The 17170-nt window shown below is 37.0% G+C and overlaps 1 protein-coding gene across 2 annotated transcripts in view; it reads left to right on the forward strand.

The window, feature by feature from the left end:
- Osbp (oxysterol binding protein) overlaps positions 1-17170 on the forward strand; it is a 261125-nt gene that overhangs the window by 173515 nt on the left and 70440 nt on the right. For both annotated transcript variants that reach the window (XM_076188974.1, XM_076188975.1), the window contains 2 exons: positions 5061-5255; positions 8565-8648. In XM_076188974.1, the coding sequence (XP_076045089.1) occupies positions 5061-5255; positions 8565-8648 (279 nt within the window). The remainder of the gene's footprint in view (positions 1-5060; positions 5256-8564; positions 8649-17170) is intronic.

The following is a 17170-nucleotide window of genomic DNA, read 5'->3' on the forward strand; positions in this document are numbered from 1 at the left end:
ACTTACATAAGTGTGGAAGAGAGTTTGCAAAATCTATGGGAGATTTTCATCTACCCCTCATGTATTGTCTCATGTTGGTGAGACGGTGCCTGATCCCAAAGAAGTTGCTAAACTTGCAGATCACTTTGCCATTGTTTCCAAGAAAAATCCTAGTTTGTGAACAGCACACTATTGATACCATTTGGTTTTGCCTCCACTTAGAGTGAATCTTATAATGTCCCCTTTTCCTTCTCAGAATTAAGAATAGCTGTATCACAATGCAGCAATTTGTCACCAGGCCTTGATGACATCCCATATACTTTGCTATGTTGCGTGTCAGATAAGGCATATTCATTTTTATTAGACCTCTTCAACTTTATTTGAAACACTGGAGACTTATTATTCTTGGGGTGTTGCCATAATCATCCCAATCCCAAAACCTGGAAAAGACCATCAATTGGCGACCATTTATTGCCCCATCTGTAAACTGCTGGAAAAGATGGTAACTGTCAGGTTTATATGGTACTTGGAGAGAGGCAATTACCTATCTCCTGTTCACTGCATTTTGAGAAATTCATTCCACAACTTATGCTCTACTCTCCCTAGAATCCTCCATTTATGAAACATTTGCAAATAAACAACACCATATTACTATAATTTTTTATTTGGAAAAAGCATATGATTCAGTGTGGTGCCATGGCATTCCTTTTAAGGACAGACGTCCCCCAAATCAGGCTCGCCCAAAGTGGCTCGACAAAGAAACTGAAAAAAGTATTGCTAAAAAGAGACAGGCTTATAAGAAATATAAGTGCTCGGGTGCATCTAATGACTATGAAAGTTATGTATCAATACAGAGAGATTTAAAAAAGACAATAAGAAAAAGAAAACGACAATACGAAATGAACATCGCTGATAAATCCAAAGAGAATCCCAAAGAATTCTATAGTTACATTAGAGATAAAAAGGTTGTTAGGAATCACATTGGTCCACTATTATCTGCTGACGGTCAACTTGAATATTCAAATGAAGGAATGTGTAATATCTTAAACAATTATTTTAGCTCGGTATTCGTAAACGAAACACCTCAAGGTGAATTCCAAACTGAAACCTGTGAAAAGTCTGGGGTAAACTTACTCACTACGGTAAATATAACAAAAGAAAAAATTAAAAGGTGTATAGACAAACTCAAAGTTAATAAAACACCAGGGCCTGACGGTTGGCATCCAAGAATCTTAAAGGAAATGAAAAATGAGATTGTTGTTCCATTAGAAATTATTTTCAAGAAATCCATCATATCCGGAGATGTCCCAAGAGAATGGAAGCTAGCTAACGTTACTCCCATATTCAAAAAAGGTGACAAAAAGAAACCAAATAACTATAGGCCTATAAGTTTGACTTCGATCGTAGGAAAAATAATGGAAACTATCATCAGAGATGATATCGAATATCATTTAGAAAGCAACCGTTTGATAAATGATAGCCAGCATGGTTTCAGACGGAAACGTTCTTGCGTGACTAACTTACTCGAATTCTACAACACAGTTATCTCGAATTATGACAAAAGAAACAATATAGATTTAATATATCTAGACTTTGCAAAAGCTTTTGATACCGTCCCACACGAAAGACTACTTACTAAATTAGCTTTGCATGGAATAAGTGGTAGCCTATTAGGTTGGACTAGTTATTGGTTGAAAGGTCGAAAACAGAGAGTTGTTTTAAATGGAAAAACTTCTGGATGGAAAAATGTTGCAAGTGGAGTTCCTCAGGGTTCCGTTCTTGGGCCACTTCTATTCATAGTATATATAAATGATATAGACAATGGACTAAAATCTACTGTTTCCAAATTTGCTGATGATACAAAACTGTGCGGAGTGGCAAATGATCACTCAAACCAATTAGATATTCAAGAAGATTTAGATAAATTACAGCAATGGTCTGAAAAGTGGCTAATGAAATTTAACACAAGTAAATGCAAGGTAATGCACATAGGTAAAAATAACAGTAAGTACGATTACAAGTTATTTGGAAATTCGTTAACAAAAGTGGATAGTGAAAAAGATCTCGGCGTAATTATCAGTAACGACCTCAAATCATCCAAGCAGTGTATTTCAGCCTCTGAGAAAGCAAATAAGATTCTGGGATTGATTGCGCGATCTTTTGATTTCAAAAGTCCATCACTCATTAACAAGCTATATAAATCGTTAGTTCGTCCACATTTGGAATATGCTGTTTCCGTATGGTCACCGAATCTCATTAAAGACATTGACAGACTGGAAAAAGTACAACGGCGAGCCACAAAACTGATTCCAAATATCAAAAATAAATCATACGAAAATCGACTTAAGCACATGAATCTGTTTTCCCTAAAAAAGCGTAGACTCAGAGGTGACTTGATACAGGTCTTTAAGATTTTAAAGGGAATTGACAACATCAAAAGTGACCAAATTTTCACATTGAATGAGAATCAGACAAGAAACAATGGTCTCAAACTGTCCGGAAATAGATTCAATTTGGAAGTAGGTAGAAACAACTTTGCCAACCGTGTAGTTAATGAATGGAATAAACTTCCTGCACAGGTAGTGCAATGTAGTTCAGTTCGAAGCTTTAAGAATCATTTAGATAAATACCTAAGTAAGATGCTGTAATGATTATAATTTATGTTATATTATTTGTTTTTGTTTTGTTATAATTTGTCTGTCTGATTTTCATTTATTATTAGTTATATGTCAATTTATAATCATTTACTATTGACATTTTTGTTTGTTATTCAACTATACCTATGCATTTATTTATGTATTTTATTTGTTATTTTTACATTATTATAGTTTTAATTTATTATTAATATTATTATTATTATTTTTTTTTTTTATTTTTATTATTTTTTTTTTTTTTTTTTTTTTTTTTTTTTTTTTTTTTTTTGTGTGCATTCGACCTAGATATGGATCAAAAGGTTTCCTGTCGGCATGCTCCGCCTTTGTAATCCTTTGTAAGTTTGGTCTTCATGGCAGACTCCCAATTTTTATTCAACAGTTTTAATTGCATAATTTCTTAGGAATGTGAATTGGGGGTGCTCTGTCAGAAGCTCGTTCAGTTAAAGACACTTTTCACAGTGGCCATAAACAGTGTCATTGGTATGCTTTCTGAAGGGGTTTGTGGTAGCTTATACATCGATGACTTGTCAATTTCCTCTGTAGCACAGATGACATTAACCCCTTCCATACGGTGCCGCACACGCAGGCGTCATGAGGAGCAAGTGGCTTCGCGACGCTGCCATATCGGCGTCTTGATTATATTTATTGTAGTCCCCCCTGTGTTTTTACATTCTCTCTAATCTGCTCTTAATCCCCTTCTCTGTGGTTTTCAAAATTCACGGGTGAAAGGGAGAACGATCGATATAAGCCGTGACTATATTTTATGATGCGAGTATTATTACGACACGTCGTACGGCTGGCATTGGCTGCTGCCCGCGAGATTTAAGTTCCGTACCGAAGTGGTTAATTGAGAGGAGACTGCAATTAGCATTTAATCAGATCTCTGAATGGACCACAACTTTAGGATTTAATTTCTCTGCTTCAAAGACTGCAGCCAACCATTTCTGCCACCTCTGTGTTATTCATCCTGATCCAGACCTATACATACATACATATACCAAGGCTTCTTCCCCCTTACAAGGGGGGTAGCCAAAAAGAAAAAGGCATAAAATCATTCCCACCCATTCCATCCCTGAATACACTCCACACCCTTCCACCCCCCCTCTTATCTTAGCACCTCCTGAATGACGGGTCATCCCTGCACCTTGTCCACTGCCCTGGGTCAGAAGCAGTGTCGCAAGACACAGCACATCCATAGCAAGGCCGCTTCATTAAATCGGCGGCCCCCCCCTCTCCATCCCCCCATTGCATAAAATGAGAGGACGGGGAGAAATCCCTTCGGGCTGCTCCAGACCTATATCTATATGAAAGAAGAATCTCATGTGTTGAGGAAACTCACTTCCTGGGACTAATATTTGATAGCTGCCTCACTTGGGTACCTCACCCTCATTATATTAAGGATATTGGTATGCATATATTGAAATGATTAAGCTAGACTGATATATTTTTTTTTCTTCTGTAAATGGTTGACAGCATAAAAATGATCTGTGCCAACTTTTATAGAAATCCATTGAAAAATGAACAACACAGAATAATAATAATAAATTGAATGTTTTTTTTTTTTTTTTAATCTTAGTAATTAGTAAAAACTGATCTGTACTCCCCTCCCCACTTTCCTCCATCTCATCTTAGCTCCTCATGGATGACAGGTCATCCCTGTATCTGTCCCACTGCACTAGGTCAGAAGCAGTGTAGTAAGACACAGTACATCCACAGCAAGGTTGCTTGCAGAACAAGAAATAACAGGGAGCCCTTTGGGCTTTGTCAAAATATCATTCACACATAAGCATTGTCAAAGTATCATTCACACATAAGCATCCCTTATCCCCCCCCCATCCCCCGCCCCTCTACTCCTTGCATAACAGTATCATCTATACACAGCCACTCTCCACTCATCCCTGTCTCCTGCCTTCTCTCTTCCTTGCTCAACAGACATTCCCCTCTTTCTCAATGCCCCCCTCACCCCATCCATCCATCTCATCCTTTGTCATCTCCTTAAACTTGCTCCCTCCACCTCTGCCTTCCACACTTCTTTTACTAATCTTCACTCATTCTTTCCATGTGCCCAAACCATCCCAGTACTCTTCCATCAGCCTTATCTATCATCTCCTTTTCCATTTCCACTCTCCTCCTCACCTCCTCATTTCTTACACAGCCCAACCTTTTATCCCCAATACCATACTTCTCTGATATTTCATCTCAAACACATTTAATCTCTTCCTCTCTGCCCCATACAAAGCCGTTGGCACAATCACTCCTTCATACAATCTACTCTTTGCATCCATTCCAGATGTAAAGACCTAAGGAGAAAAATTAATGTCATAGAATATATTTTGAAGTATGTATAATAACCTTTTCACCCTTGAAATAGAGGTAGCACATTCATAGTATGCCATGATGAATTGACTTGATTTTTTTTTCCCACAGCTGAGTGATGAGATGGCTAGTCTCAATGGTTCACAGGCCACTACACCAACAGAAAGTGGAATAGTTGTACGAGCCAATGGTGGCCCAAAGCGTCAACGAAGACTACGAGTGCCTGACAAACCCTCATATCCACTTAATCTATGGTCCATTATGAAAAATTGCATAGGCAAGGAGCTTACCAAAATACCAATGCCAGTAAGTCAATTTTACTGTATCACTAACCTTTAAGCTAGATGTTTGTATGAATATATTAACCCCTTTACCAAAGATGAGGTACCATCACAATAGAATAGGCTGATGGGGAAAGAAATGAAATGGATAAAAAAAAATTAGCTTCACTCCTGAGGAGTTGCCCTTGAAATTAGTATAGTAGTGTAGCTATAGCTAGTAATAAGTGAAAAGTGCTATTTGGTTTTGAAGCATTATAGATGTACAGAAACCACTGGTGCATCTGTATATACAAGGGGGCTGATAAATTTATGATTCAAGGTTCAAGTTTTATTTTTGCAAAATTTACGTATTTATTTTTCAACATAGACTCTAGGAAATTTATCAATGCCATTTTTACTGCTGCTTTCTTGTTAAATCCCTCCAGCATTTGTTGGATGATGTGAAAAATGTGCTGTTGGAGTGACCCTCCTTGAATCCATATTGTTTAGGGAAGATGGATAGATTAGTCATGTTTCTGAAACTAGTCTTTATATCACCTTGGATGTGTTTGCTATTAGTGAGATTGGTCTGTAGGATACTGGGGTTTTGAAGTGGTTTATTTGTTTTAATACAGGTATTGAGTGGGTTTGTAGTGTGGGGGGGGGGGCTGGGGGGAGATGGAAAGGGGGTTATTGTGTTTGTCCTTTATTGGTGAAGTTAGAACTAAACTGAATTTACATGTAGCCCGAAGCCATGTGTGTGTATATGTATATATATATATATATAGATATATATATATATATATATATATATATATATATATATATATATGTGTGTGTGTATATATATTTACCTAGTTGTATTTTGCGGGAAGGGGAGCTATGCTCGTGGTGTCCCGCCATTGTATCTTGCAGTGTCTAGTTTGCTTTTAAACTCATGAATGGTTTTTGCGCATACTATTTCATTATCCAGTTTGTTCCAATTGTCCAAAAATCTATGTGGAAAACTGTTTTTCTTAATTTTTCTTCTATAGCTATGTTTTTTTATTTTCTTTCCATGTCCTCTTGTGTTCCTCTTGTCCCAGTTAAGTAAGTCCTCTCTATCAAGTCTCTCTATGCCTTTCATGATTCTGTAGATGGTCAGTAGGTCACCTCTCTCTTCTTTGCTCCAGTGTCGGTAACTCCAGTTTAGCCAATCTCTCCTCTTATGATAGGTTTGCAAGTGCAGGTGCCATTTTTGTAGCTACGCTTTGGATTCTTTCTATTTTCTTTATATTCTTTTTGGTACTGGGTGACCACAATGTCGCCGCATATTCTAGTCTAGGCCTTATCAGTGTGACCTATATTTTTTTATAATTTCTTCATCCAAATATGTAAATGCCACTTTATTTGATCTTAGCAAGTTATAGGATTCTCTAACAATTTTGTTTATCTGTTTATCATAATACAAGTCGTTTGAGTTAATTACACCCAAATCTTCTTGGATCTCTCCTTCTTTAACTCCTTGGTTCCAATTTTATATTGTCCTGCTATTTTGTTTTTGCTTTTTCCAAACTCCATTATGCTACTCTTGTTGATATTGAAGTCTACTTCCCATTTCTGACTCCAGTTCCATACCTTATTCTGGTCTTCCTGTAGTGATTCGCAATCCTTTTCAGTTTTTACTTTCCTTAACAGTTTGGCTCGTCTGCAAAGAAGCTCGTGTAACATTTCACATCATCATCCATGCCATTCACATAAATAGCAAACATTATTGGAGCCAATACAGATCCTTGCGGTACTCCGCTGATCACCTCTTTCCAACCCAAATATTTTTCTCTGAGCACTACTCTCATCTTTCTACCAATCAGGAAGTCCTCCATCCATTTTAGTAGGTTCCCTTGTATCCCTCCTATATGTTCCATTTTTTTTAAATAATTTTTTGTGTTGTACTTTGTCAAAAGCTTTTTGTAAGTCCAGGAAGGCACAATTGGCCCATCCATTCTCTTAATCCAATGCAACTAGAGATAATTATGCACCACAGAAGCTTGTGCATGCAATATCTACATATACAGCTTTAGGCCACATCTAAATCAGTTTAGTTCTAACAATAAAAGATGAATACAATAACCCTCATTCCTTCTCCCCTTAACCCCCCATGCTACATTGGGGGGGGGGGGTCACAGTGGGTGCATGCCACATGGTCAGGTATGTGCATTGGATCACAGTGCCATGCAGTCAATACAATGTGCACTGTGTGGTTTGAACAGGCTCTTTTTCCAGATTGTTGGAATTTCATAGTACACATAAGAAACTATCAGTCATGGCTTCTTCAATCCCTTTATTAACCTTTTGTGCACTGGTGGCATAATGAGAAGTGAGCTGATCCCAAATTTGCTTAATTGTGAGTTCAAATTGTGCACTTCTCTCTAAGTCCCAACAGTGACTGTTACCTGTCTTAATCCAACTGCATAGGACAGAGGTAATGGTTTCAGCCATAGCTACATACCTCATGGTGTAGGCTCCTCACCTTTCCATGTGTTTGTTAGAGAATGGGGAGAGGTGTTGTCTATGTTTATTTTGATAATTCATATCTCTATTTTTCTATTTTCTGGAATTTGGGTTTTACACTTGTTTTTGGAAAAGTGTTTATTAATAATATTGCAGTGTGGTTTTGGTGGCTACTTTACCTTGGGCCTCATGGGTAGGGCTGAGTTCAATTTCAAGTTTTTTATTTTATCTTGTTATATATATTTTTTCCATAGTCCGTTATATTTGTTTGTTATTTGTTTTCCCATCTTTTGTATTTGTATGCTTTTCCAGTGGTCAATATTTTTGTGTATAGTTTTGTAATGTCTTTAATTGATGTAGATATTCTTTTTCTTGTTCTGTATTTTTTCTAGTCTCTTGGAGTGCATCTTTTGCTGGCTTTCTGAATGGGCACTGCTATCTCATTTAGTGCCTTGTCATTGGATAGAAACTGGTCGCATCAAAGGTCTCTTAATTTTTTTCTGCAACCTCCGTCTTTTCATGCCAATTCACTTTTTTATAGTTAATGTTCTAATGTATGTAGGTTGTATTTTCCCTTGTAGTTCTGTGGTGACCTTTATTAGGAAGTGGTGTGATGAAAGTCATGATTTCCTACGTGTTTGAAGTAAAGGGGAAAAAGCCTTGGTATATGTATGTATATATTTGATGGGGTCTGGATTATGTATGTATTTGATGGGGACTGGATATTTTATTGGCAAAGAAATGGTTTAGATATTTCCATGTACATTTTCTCTCACTATCATGTGAAAAATTTATGCAAAGCTCCTTTTCAAACATGCCTTAATGGAAGAAGGGAAAAATTAATTTCTTGCATTATTTTTTACAGGTAAACTTTAGTGAACCTCTTTCTTTTCTTCAAAGACTGACAGAAGATTTTGAATACAGTGATATTCTTGATAGAGCTACACATGTAAGTAAAATATTTTGTTCAATTACTAATCCATTTCACTGGATGTTTATTTAGCTTTTCAGGACTCCTCATTTGAAGAATTATACTGGTAGATTTCTTAATTTATATATTTATTTTTTTCCTAATTCATTGAGGAAGCATTCAGAATTTTGTTAATCTCCAAATTTATAAAAGTTGATTGTACTCCATTTCAATAAGAAATTACACTCAATTTTTGCTGTGCAGCTTGTTAAAGTTGGTAGAATGGCAGTCCTGCTCCACATAGGCACCAGTGACACAAATTCCTCACCTCCTTCGGAAAATATTATATTTCTCCACTTTCTTCGTGATGATATGGTTTAATGTCACACGCTCTCCCCTATCGGGAGGCTAGGATGGTGCCCCTCACAGAGGGCTTTGTAGCGTGGAATTTAATGAACCATGCCCTTGGTTCAACTTCACTGGTGGCAGGATTCGAACCGCCCTCACCTCGACCTTCGCCGCAAGTAATGACGCCCTAACCCGCTCAGCCGGCGAGCTTCCTTTGTTCGTTTGTTAACTTTGTTCGTAAGTTTGTTAACTTTGTGAGATAGGGAATTTTTTTTTCAATAATTAGAAAGAGCAGTCATTCTACAACTATAAAAAATGTTCAAAACTTGAAAGGGTAAGAAACTAGTAATTATGTGGAGTTGAAGTAAAAAATTTTTTTATTGAATTATACACATCTTTACTTATAATTGATATTTACAGCAATTATGATAAAAAGTGTAGAATAGAACATGGTGTTCTTCTACATAAACAACTCCAGAACATGATGGTGCATTCAGATTTCACATAGAATGCCATAAAAAAATTAAAATTAAGAAATTTTTAGAATATTTTGCATCACAACACTCATGGCATAGATCCCTTCCCATGTAATACAACTAGGTAAATACAAGAAAGGGAGGGAGGGATGGTAGTTGCTGATTCCTTCCCTCCTCTATTTCCAACTTATCATTTAATTAATATACGAAAGTATATGTATTACTCATAGTATATCTCTATTTTTCTTACCTTCTTGAGTACACTCAAATAATCCACCTACCATCAGCACAGATTATTGATAAATTCACATTGCATAAAAATAGTCTTGGGTAAGAATGATGGAAAATGAATACTTTCTTATGATAAAATGATGAATAAGTTGGAAGGAAGAAGAGGAGGAGAGAATGAGTCGGCAACTATCATCCTCCTCCCTCCCTCTCTTGTGCCACGAGTGTCATGATGTATTTAAAAAATCTTTAATTTTAATTTTTTATGGCTTTCTATGTGAAATCTGAATGCACTATCATGTTCAGGAGTTGTTTATGTAGGAGAGCACATGTTTTATTCTACACTTGTTATCATAATTGCTGTAAACATCAACAGTAAGTAAAGATGTGTTTAAATAGATAATTTCTTCTCCTTGATTTCAACTCCACATAATTATTTAGTTTCTTACCCTATCAAGTTTTGAAAATTTAGTTATAGTTGTAGAATGACTGCTCTTTCTAATGATTTAAACCAAATCTTCCTATCTTATGAACATAGTCCCTATTCCTCCTCCACTTCTAGTTCTACTTTATCCTTCACTCCCTCCCACTCTTCTGTCAACTTCTTCTTGTACTCCTCCTTTTCTTTCTTTCTCATTTAAGCAGTTTACTCTAAACACCTCCCTATCTTCTGTCCTTTTCTTCTTTCTCCATCTACCCTCCACTCTCAACTTACCTTCCACCAAAAAATGATCTGATATTCCCCCACTCTCTCCCCCTAGAACATGTACATGCTCAACTCTTCCTATTATTCTCCTGGTTACCACTATATAGTCCATTAAAGCCATTGACTTTGGCTACCTCTCTTCCATCCCTTTCTGAAAATGGTCAACAAATCACCTTTTTCCCTTCTCTGCTGCAATGTTGACAACTGTAATTTCTCCAATCTTTGTTCATATGTCAAGTTTGATAGTGTGGGTGCCATTTTTGTTGCTGCTCTTTGGATTCTTTCTAATTTTCTTGTGTTTTTCTTTGTGCTAGGACGTGTGTGTGTGTGTGCGCACATATATATATATATATATATATATATATATTAAAGAGTGTAATGAGGAATAGACATTTGGGAATGGATGCGAAGAGGAGACTGTATGAAGGAGTGATTGTGCCAACAGCACTGTATGGGGCAGAAACGTGGAACATAAGAGAAGAAGAGAGAAGGAGTTTGAATGTGTTTGAGATGAGGTGTCTGAGAAGTATGGTGGGGGTTACTAGGCTGGATAGAGTGAGAAATGAGGAGGTGAGGAGGAGAACAGGGGTGAAAAAGGAGTTGGGAGATAGGGTTGATGAAAGAATATTAGGATGGTTTGGACACATGGAAAGAATGAGTGAAGAAAGACTAGTAAAAGAGGTATGGAAGGCAGATGTGGAGGGAGTGAACATGAGGGGACGTCCTAGGATGAGGTGGATGGATGGGGTGAAGGGGGCTTTGGGGAAGAGGGGAATGTCTGTTGAGGAAGGAAGGGAGATGATGGAAGACAGAGGTGAGTGGAGAATGGTTGTATATGGATGATGTTGTGATTGCATGAGGAGGAAGGGGCCGGGGGGTGGGGTAGTATGTGTGAGTAAATTTTGACGCAGCCCGAAGGGATTTCTCCCCGTCCTCTCCTTATATGCAAGGGGGGACGGAGAGGGGGGGTCGCTGATTAAATGAAGCGGCCTTGCTGTGGATGTGCTGTGTCTTGCGACACTGCTTCTGACCCAGGGCGGTGGGCAGGGTGCAGGGATGACCCGTCATCCAGGAGGTGCTCAGATGAGAGGGAGGGTGGGAGGGGTGTGGAGTGTATTTGGGGATGAAATGGGTGGGAGTGTTTTTATGCCTTTCCCTTTTTGGCTACCTCCCTTAGAAGGGGGAAAAAGCCTTGGTATATGTATGTATGTATATATATATATATATATATATATATATATATATATATATATATATATATATATATATATATTTATGGATGATAATGATGACTCTGAACTGACACATAAATTACTTGATAGACTCAAAGCCACAAAATCCCCTAGTCCAGACAAAAATTTTCCAAGAGTGTAAATTTGAAATGTATGATCAGTTAAGATAAGTATTTAATAAGTTGGTAGATATTGAATTTGTGCCTATTTCTTGGTGGCAGGCAAATGTTGTTCCATTTTTAAAAAGGGCAATAAATCTTCTATGCACAACTACTGGTCACTCGGTTTGACTTCAGTTATAGGTAAATGCTATAATCAATAGTAGCTTATAGAATCGGGGCTTACAAAGAGAGACATGATTCTTGACTCACAGCATGGGTTCACCAAGGGTGGGTCATGTGTATAATCTTTGATCCTTTTCCACTAATGTCAACAATATGGTAGATAACAGTGATAGTTATAGTGTTATTTACCTTGCCTTTAGGAAAGCATTTGACAGGATGCCCTACCAAAGGCTACAAAATAAATCAAAGCCCATGGCATAAGAGAAAATGTGTTTGCATGGATCAGTAACAGAAAACAGTGATCACCATTAATAGTGTAAAATCCAAATGGAGTGTTACTAGCAAAGTTCCCCAGGGGTCAGTTCTGGGTCCCTTATTTCATTATATATATATATATAAACAACTTACACAATGTGATTATTAGTGATGTTAGTCTGCAGGTGACACTAAAATAGGACCCTATATTAGGTTAGAAAGACGCCATGATATTGCAAGAAGATCTTAGCTTGTTGTTTGCGTGATTGGTGAAATAGCAAATGAACTTCAATATCACAAAGTGCAGTGTGTTAAACATAGATTGATACAACCCTGAAAACAGGTATAGTTTAGATAACACCTTTTTAGGGAAAAAAGAATGTGAGAAATACTTGGGAGTTCTGGCGAGTTCTGACCAGGAAATAGTGCATTAACACCAGGAATAGAGCTAACGGAGCATTAGGATTTATTGCTAGGATGGTTACAAATGTAATAGATTTTTCTTTGTTTAAATGGAATGAGAAGTAAATTTGATCTGATTTTTATTTATTCACCTGTATCTTATTATTTTTTCACAAATAAACCAAGGAAGTATAATTATCACTGAACACAGGAGCTTGGAATGAAGTCCAATATAATAATTATACCGTGTGGAAGAATTTTAGTAGGTAGTGTGACTGATGATATAAGGGACTGGCATGAGAATATTATGAAAAATGAATAAGCACTGGCATGAGAATATACAATTTAGAGATAGTGAATAATAAAAAAATGCGTAAGTCATTTAAGCACTGGCATGAGAATGTGGGTCGTTATGTTGTAGTGTTATCTGTCAACTGTAATGAAAAAAGATTATTTATATGACATACTCTGAACACTTTCCCCTCCACATCTTATTCCACAACTAGCCAGCAGGCAACCAGAGGCCACAACTGTACTAATGCTACATACATACATACATACATATATACAGTAATTCCACTAATGCTAAACCTAATTAATTTGTTTTGTGTTTGGGACACTTGGCATTCTACTTGGCAACTGACCTGTTGACCAGAGTGCTCTAGGTAGAATCCTTGCAACTGTTTTATTCCCACAAGTATTTCAACAACTAAATTATTAAGGACTACCATATAACAAACTAACTACAATATTGTATTATCAACATATATCAGTGTATAGAAGGAGGAGAAAAAAAGAACCAACTTGTCGGCTGGAGTGCTCTAATTAACCACTTCAGTACATCTCAAATTCTTGCATGCAGCATCAGCTGCCATATGTAATTTCCATCACACCACTCGCATTATAAAATATAAAGTCACTGCTGTATTACTCATTCTCTTTTACTCTGAATAAACAGAAAATATGATCAAACCAGTTCACAGAATCTGGGGGTAACTCATGTACAACTACAAAAAATATATATATATAATCAAGATGCTGATGCTGGCATTCTCATGTACCCACTCATGCCTCATGATGCCTATGTAGGCATCATCATACTAAAGTGGTTAAAATTACTCCGGCTTCCATGGGTGACACCTCTCTCCTTCCTATCAGTATTCTATTCCTTAACCCTGGCAATGGTTTTATCTATCTAATCCCTTGTTTGTCATCTACCCCAGCTAGTTTCTCACCCTGGGCGACCTTAATTACCTAGAATTTCTGTTTTATAAGTTTATCCCACTTTCCCAGTTACTTACAGAATGCAAATTTTTTGGCAATAGTTTACCTATCTCAATAATCGTGGGCTCAGACAAGGGAAAATACCCAAGCTGGGTAGCAGCAACTACTGACTTGAAGGATGCGTCAGGGCAGGAAAGGTGGGCTTGTGCATGTCAGAAGTCATGTCTGCTTCAACTAAGGTAGGGGGCCCCAAGGGGCTGACAGACCTATGGTTTACATATACTTAGATTCATGAGGACCCTGATTCCTGATATGCTCCTAAATCTCTAAACCTACACCTATTTACAATTCCCAGCATTGGATAAACAAAAGTGCAGATGTAGTTCTCAAACTCTATCTGGCATTAGTTAGACCCATCCTTGACTATGCGTTACAGTTTTGGTCTCTGTCCTCTAGAATGTATATAAATTTACTAGAATCAGTACAGAGGAGAATGACCAAAATGATACACGGACTCAGAAATTTACCTTACATAGACAACAGTCTTGGGCACCTTAACTTACACACACTGGAAAGAGTTAGAATGCAGGGTGATCTAATAGAGGTATTCAAATGGGCTTTAATAAAGATGATGCAAAAGGTCATCATATTAAGACAACAGTGCAGGACTCTAAAATACAGGTTTACCAATAGAGTGGTTAATGAATGTAATAGACTTAGTAACCATGTATAAGTCCAGAAACTATTGCTTGTTTTAAGAAAAGGTTAGATAACTTTGTGAATGGGGATGATAGGTGGTAATGGACATGGAACTGCCTAGTGTAGGCCTTATGGTCTCATGAAGTCTCCTTCTATATTGTGTTCTTATAATCACAATGATTTTCTGAATGGGTAGGTATTAACATCACTGCTGTGCTTGAATTGATTCTCATAAGTTGGGATTTTATGTTAGTTAAAGAGGCATTAATGCAAATTTTAGGATCTCAAATGTGCAGATTCTTTTTAATTTAGTATTCATGAAATGATACCTCCTTGTACTACAAATAGATAAATATATCTACTTTTCTCATAGTCTCCCTCAGCTTGCATTTCACTTCCAACCTCTTTATATCTCTCATTGTCTTCCTCACATTTTTTTACCATGTGTACACCTCTTTTCTACCACCATTATACTTACCTCTTCATTCCACCATTCACTCCTTTTCTTTCTGTTTCCACCCATCTTTCTCATCCCATAAGCCATCTTTGCACACATGAATACTTTCCCCTTGAAATACATTCATTCTTCTTCTACTCCCACATTGCCCCTCTTTTTCCCTACATTCTATGTTTCTCTCAGTTTTGTCTGATTTTCTTCCTGTATCCCCTTCTCACTCAACTTGTTCACTTTCAGTACCTTTCTGCCTTCCTCCCATCTCTTTCCTATCCACTTTATGTCCAGTTACTTTCTTATAGTCATGCAGCATTCTTTTATGATATAAGACTAGTCTCCACTCAGAAAAGAATGCCAGTCACTTTTCACTTCTACTAGTCTCCCTGTCTGCTACCCTCATAAGTTTCTCCTTTACCATCATCAATGGCTCCACCTCAAGGATAGAAGTACTGGTTATTGTTGACAGAATGTTAAATACTTTCCATCAGATAACCAAGTTAAAAAGAAGAAAAAAAATGGTGGCGTAGAAACTGCCACTGGTTTTGAATTGAATCTGGGCAAATCAACCATGTGAAGGGAGAAAGTTCAGAAGAATGTGTGGGAAAATGTGGGTAATGGTTGAGTTGATGACCAGTACCTTTGTTTTCAGTGGTTCCAACATATGAATTTACATTTTGTGACATAATATATTGACCACATTCTCACAAAGTAGATAAACTACTTGTATTTATGCAATATTCAAACCCCTAATCACAGTTTAGAAAAAAAATATAGAAATTTTACTTTTATCTTAAGTATACATATACGATATGCTACCATGGCAGAAAAATAAGGTCTATTTATATTCGGCACAACACATAAAAATTGTATTACCATGAAGAAGAGGTGAAGAAATTTGCTGTAAGATGGGTTTATTGCCAGATCTACTGCATTTTATACATTCTTACATGATTCATTATATATTTATTGCATAAAAGTTGGAGTGATTACTGGAGACTTTAAATAGTCTTTCTCTGGTTTATTTGAGTTAGGAATTGTAGAATAAATGTAAAACGCTTCAAAACTGGCAAGCTTTATTAGGTAAACAAATCTCATACTGTGGTACTGGTATTGAAAGTGTTAATGACCTTGGGATCTGTGGAAGTATCCAAGGTATAATTTCTGTGAATGGCATCATCTAAAGTGAACTTTATAATTTCTGGTACAATAGGTTTCAGTGCATTTTGTGGCTGCACTGAATTAGCATTCTTGGTAACATTATGAGAATTTGTGTTCATAGTAGTGTTTTGAATATGAATTTTATTGTTGTTTTCTGCTTCCAATGATGTGTTCACTTTTAGTGCATGTTTATGTTTTGGTATTTGATGGGTTTCATTTTGGTTGATGCTCCCTGATAAAGTTAACAGACTTGATATTTTGTTGCCCAGAGGCCCCTGTTGAGGTTTAGAAATTGTGGTTTGATATTGGGTAGGTTGGTCAGCAGAAATGTTGTGTTGGTAATGGTGTTCCAGTATTGCTTTTGAAATGGAAGTTAATGCATGTTCTCTTGGTATGAAGTTTGAAATATTAGAATTATGAAAGGGCATTGTTGAGGCCTGCTGATTAAAAGATGGTGCTGTTGCTGGTACAATAGGATGAGGTGATTGGGTTGGAAGGACTGAATTAGTAGACACATTGTGGGGAAATATTTTGTTTCCCAAGATTGGTTGAAGAAGGGGCATAAACTTGAAGACTGAATTTTTCTCATGAGCCTGATTTCTGATATTCAACAAGAAAGGTATATTAGCTCCTTCAGGAGGTGATGGTTTGTTTGTACCTGAGCGAACAATGCCAGCATTAGAGTAAGACCAATTGTTTGAACTGTTATTAGAACTTTTAAAGCTTGCTAAATTTGACAAGTGTGGCTTATGCTCAAGGGAAAGTCTTGAGGTTCTTTGGGATTTGAAAATGTTTAGAGGATCCATAAAACTTGCCAGTGAAGGAAGTTGCATAGGCATACTAGGCAGTTTGAATGGGAAAGAAGGGTGACCTTGTGATTGAGCAGAGTTTTGGTTTGGAAATTGAATTGATGATGTCAGCTTAGAGACTACTCCTTGCAAATTATTTTTCTCATTTGTTGCAGTATTTGGCCATGGAATAGCCACTGGTTGCATTGGCTCTCTTGTTTGAATATTTGGAGTCTCAAAGGTTTCCCTTACTGCATTCATAGGAGGTAGCTGTAAGTTGGATGGAACAGGAAATTGGAAATTATCA

This window comes from Oratosquilla oratoria, chromosome 8 (genome assembly GCF_046742065.1).
Source record: "Oratosquilla oratoria isolate Oo_2021 chromosome 8, ASM4674206v1, whole genome shotgun sequence".
Classification (NCBI taxonomy): Eukaryota; Metazoa; Arthropoda; class Malacostraca; order Stomatopoda; family Squillidae; genus Oratosquilla; species Oratosquilla oratoria.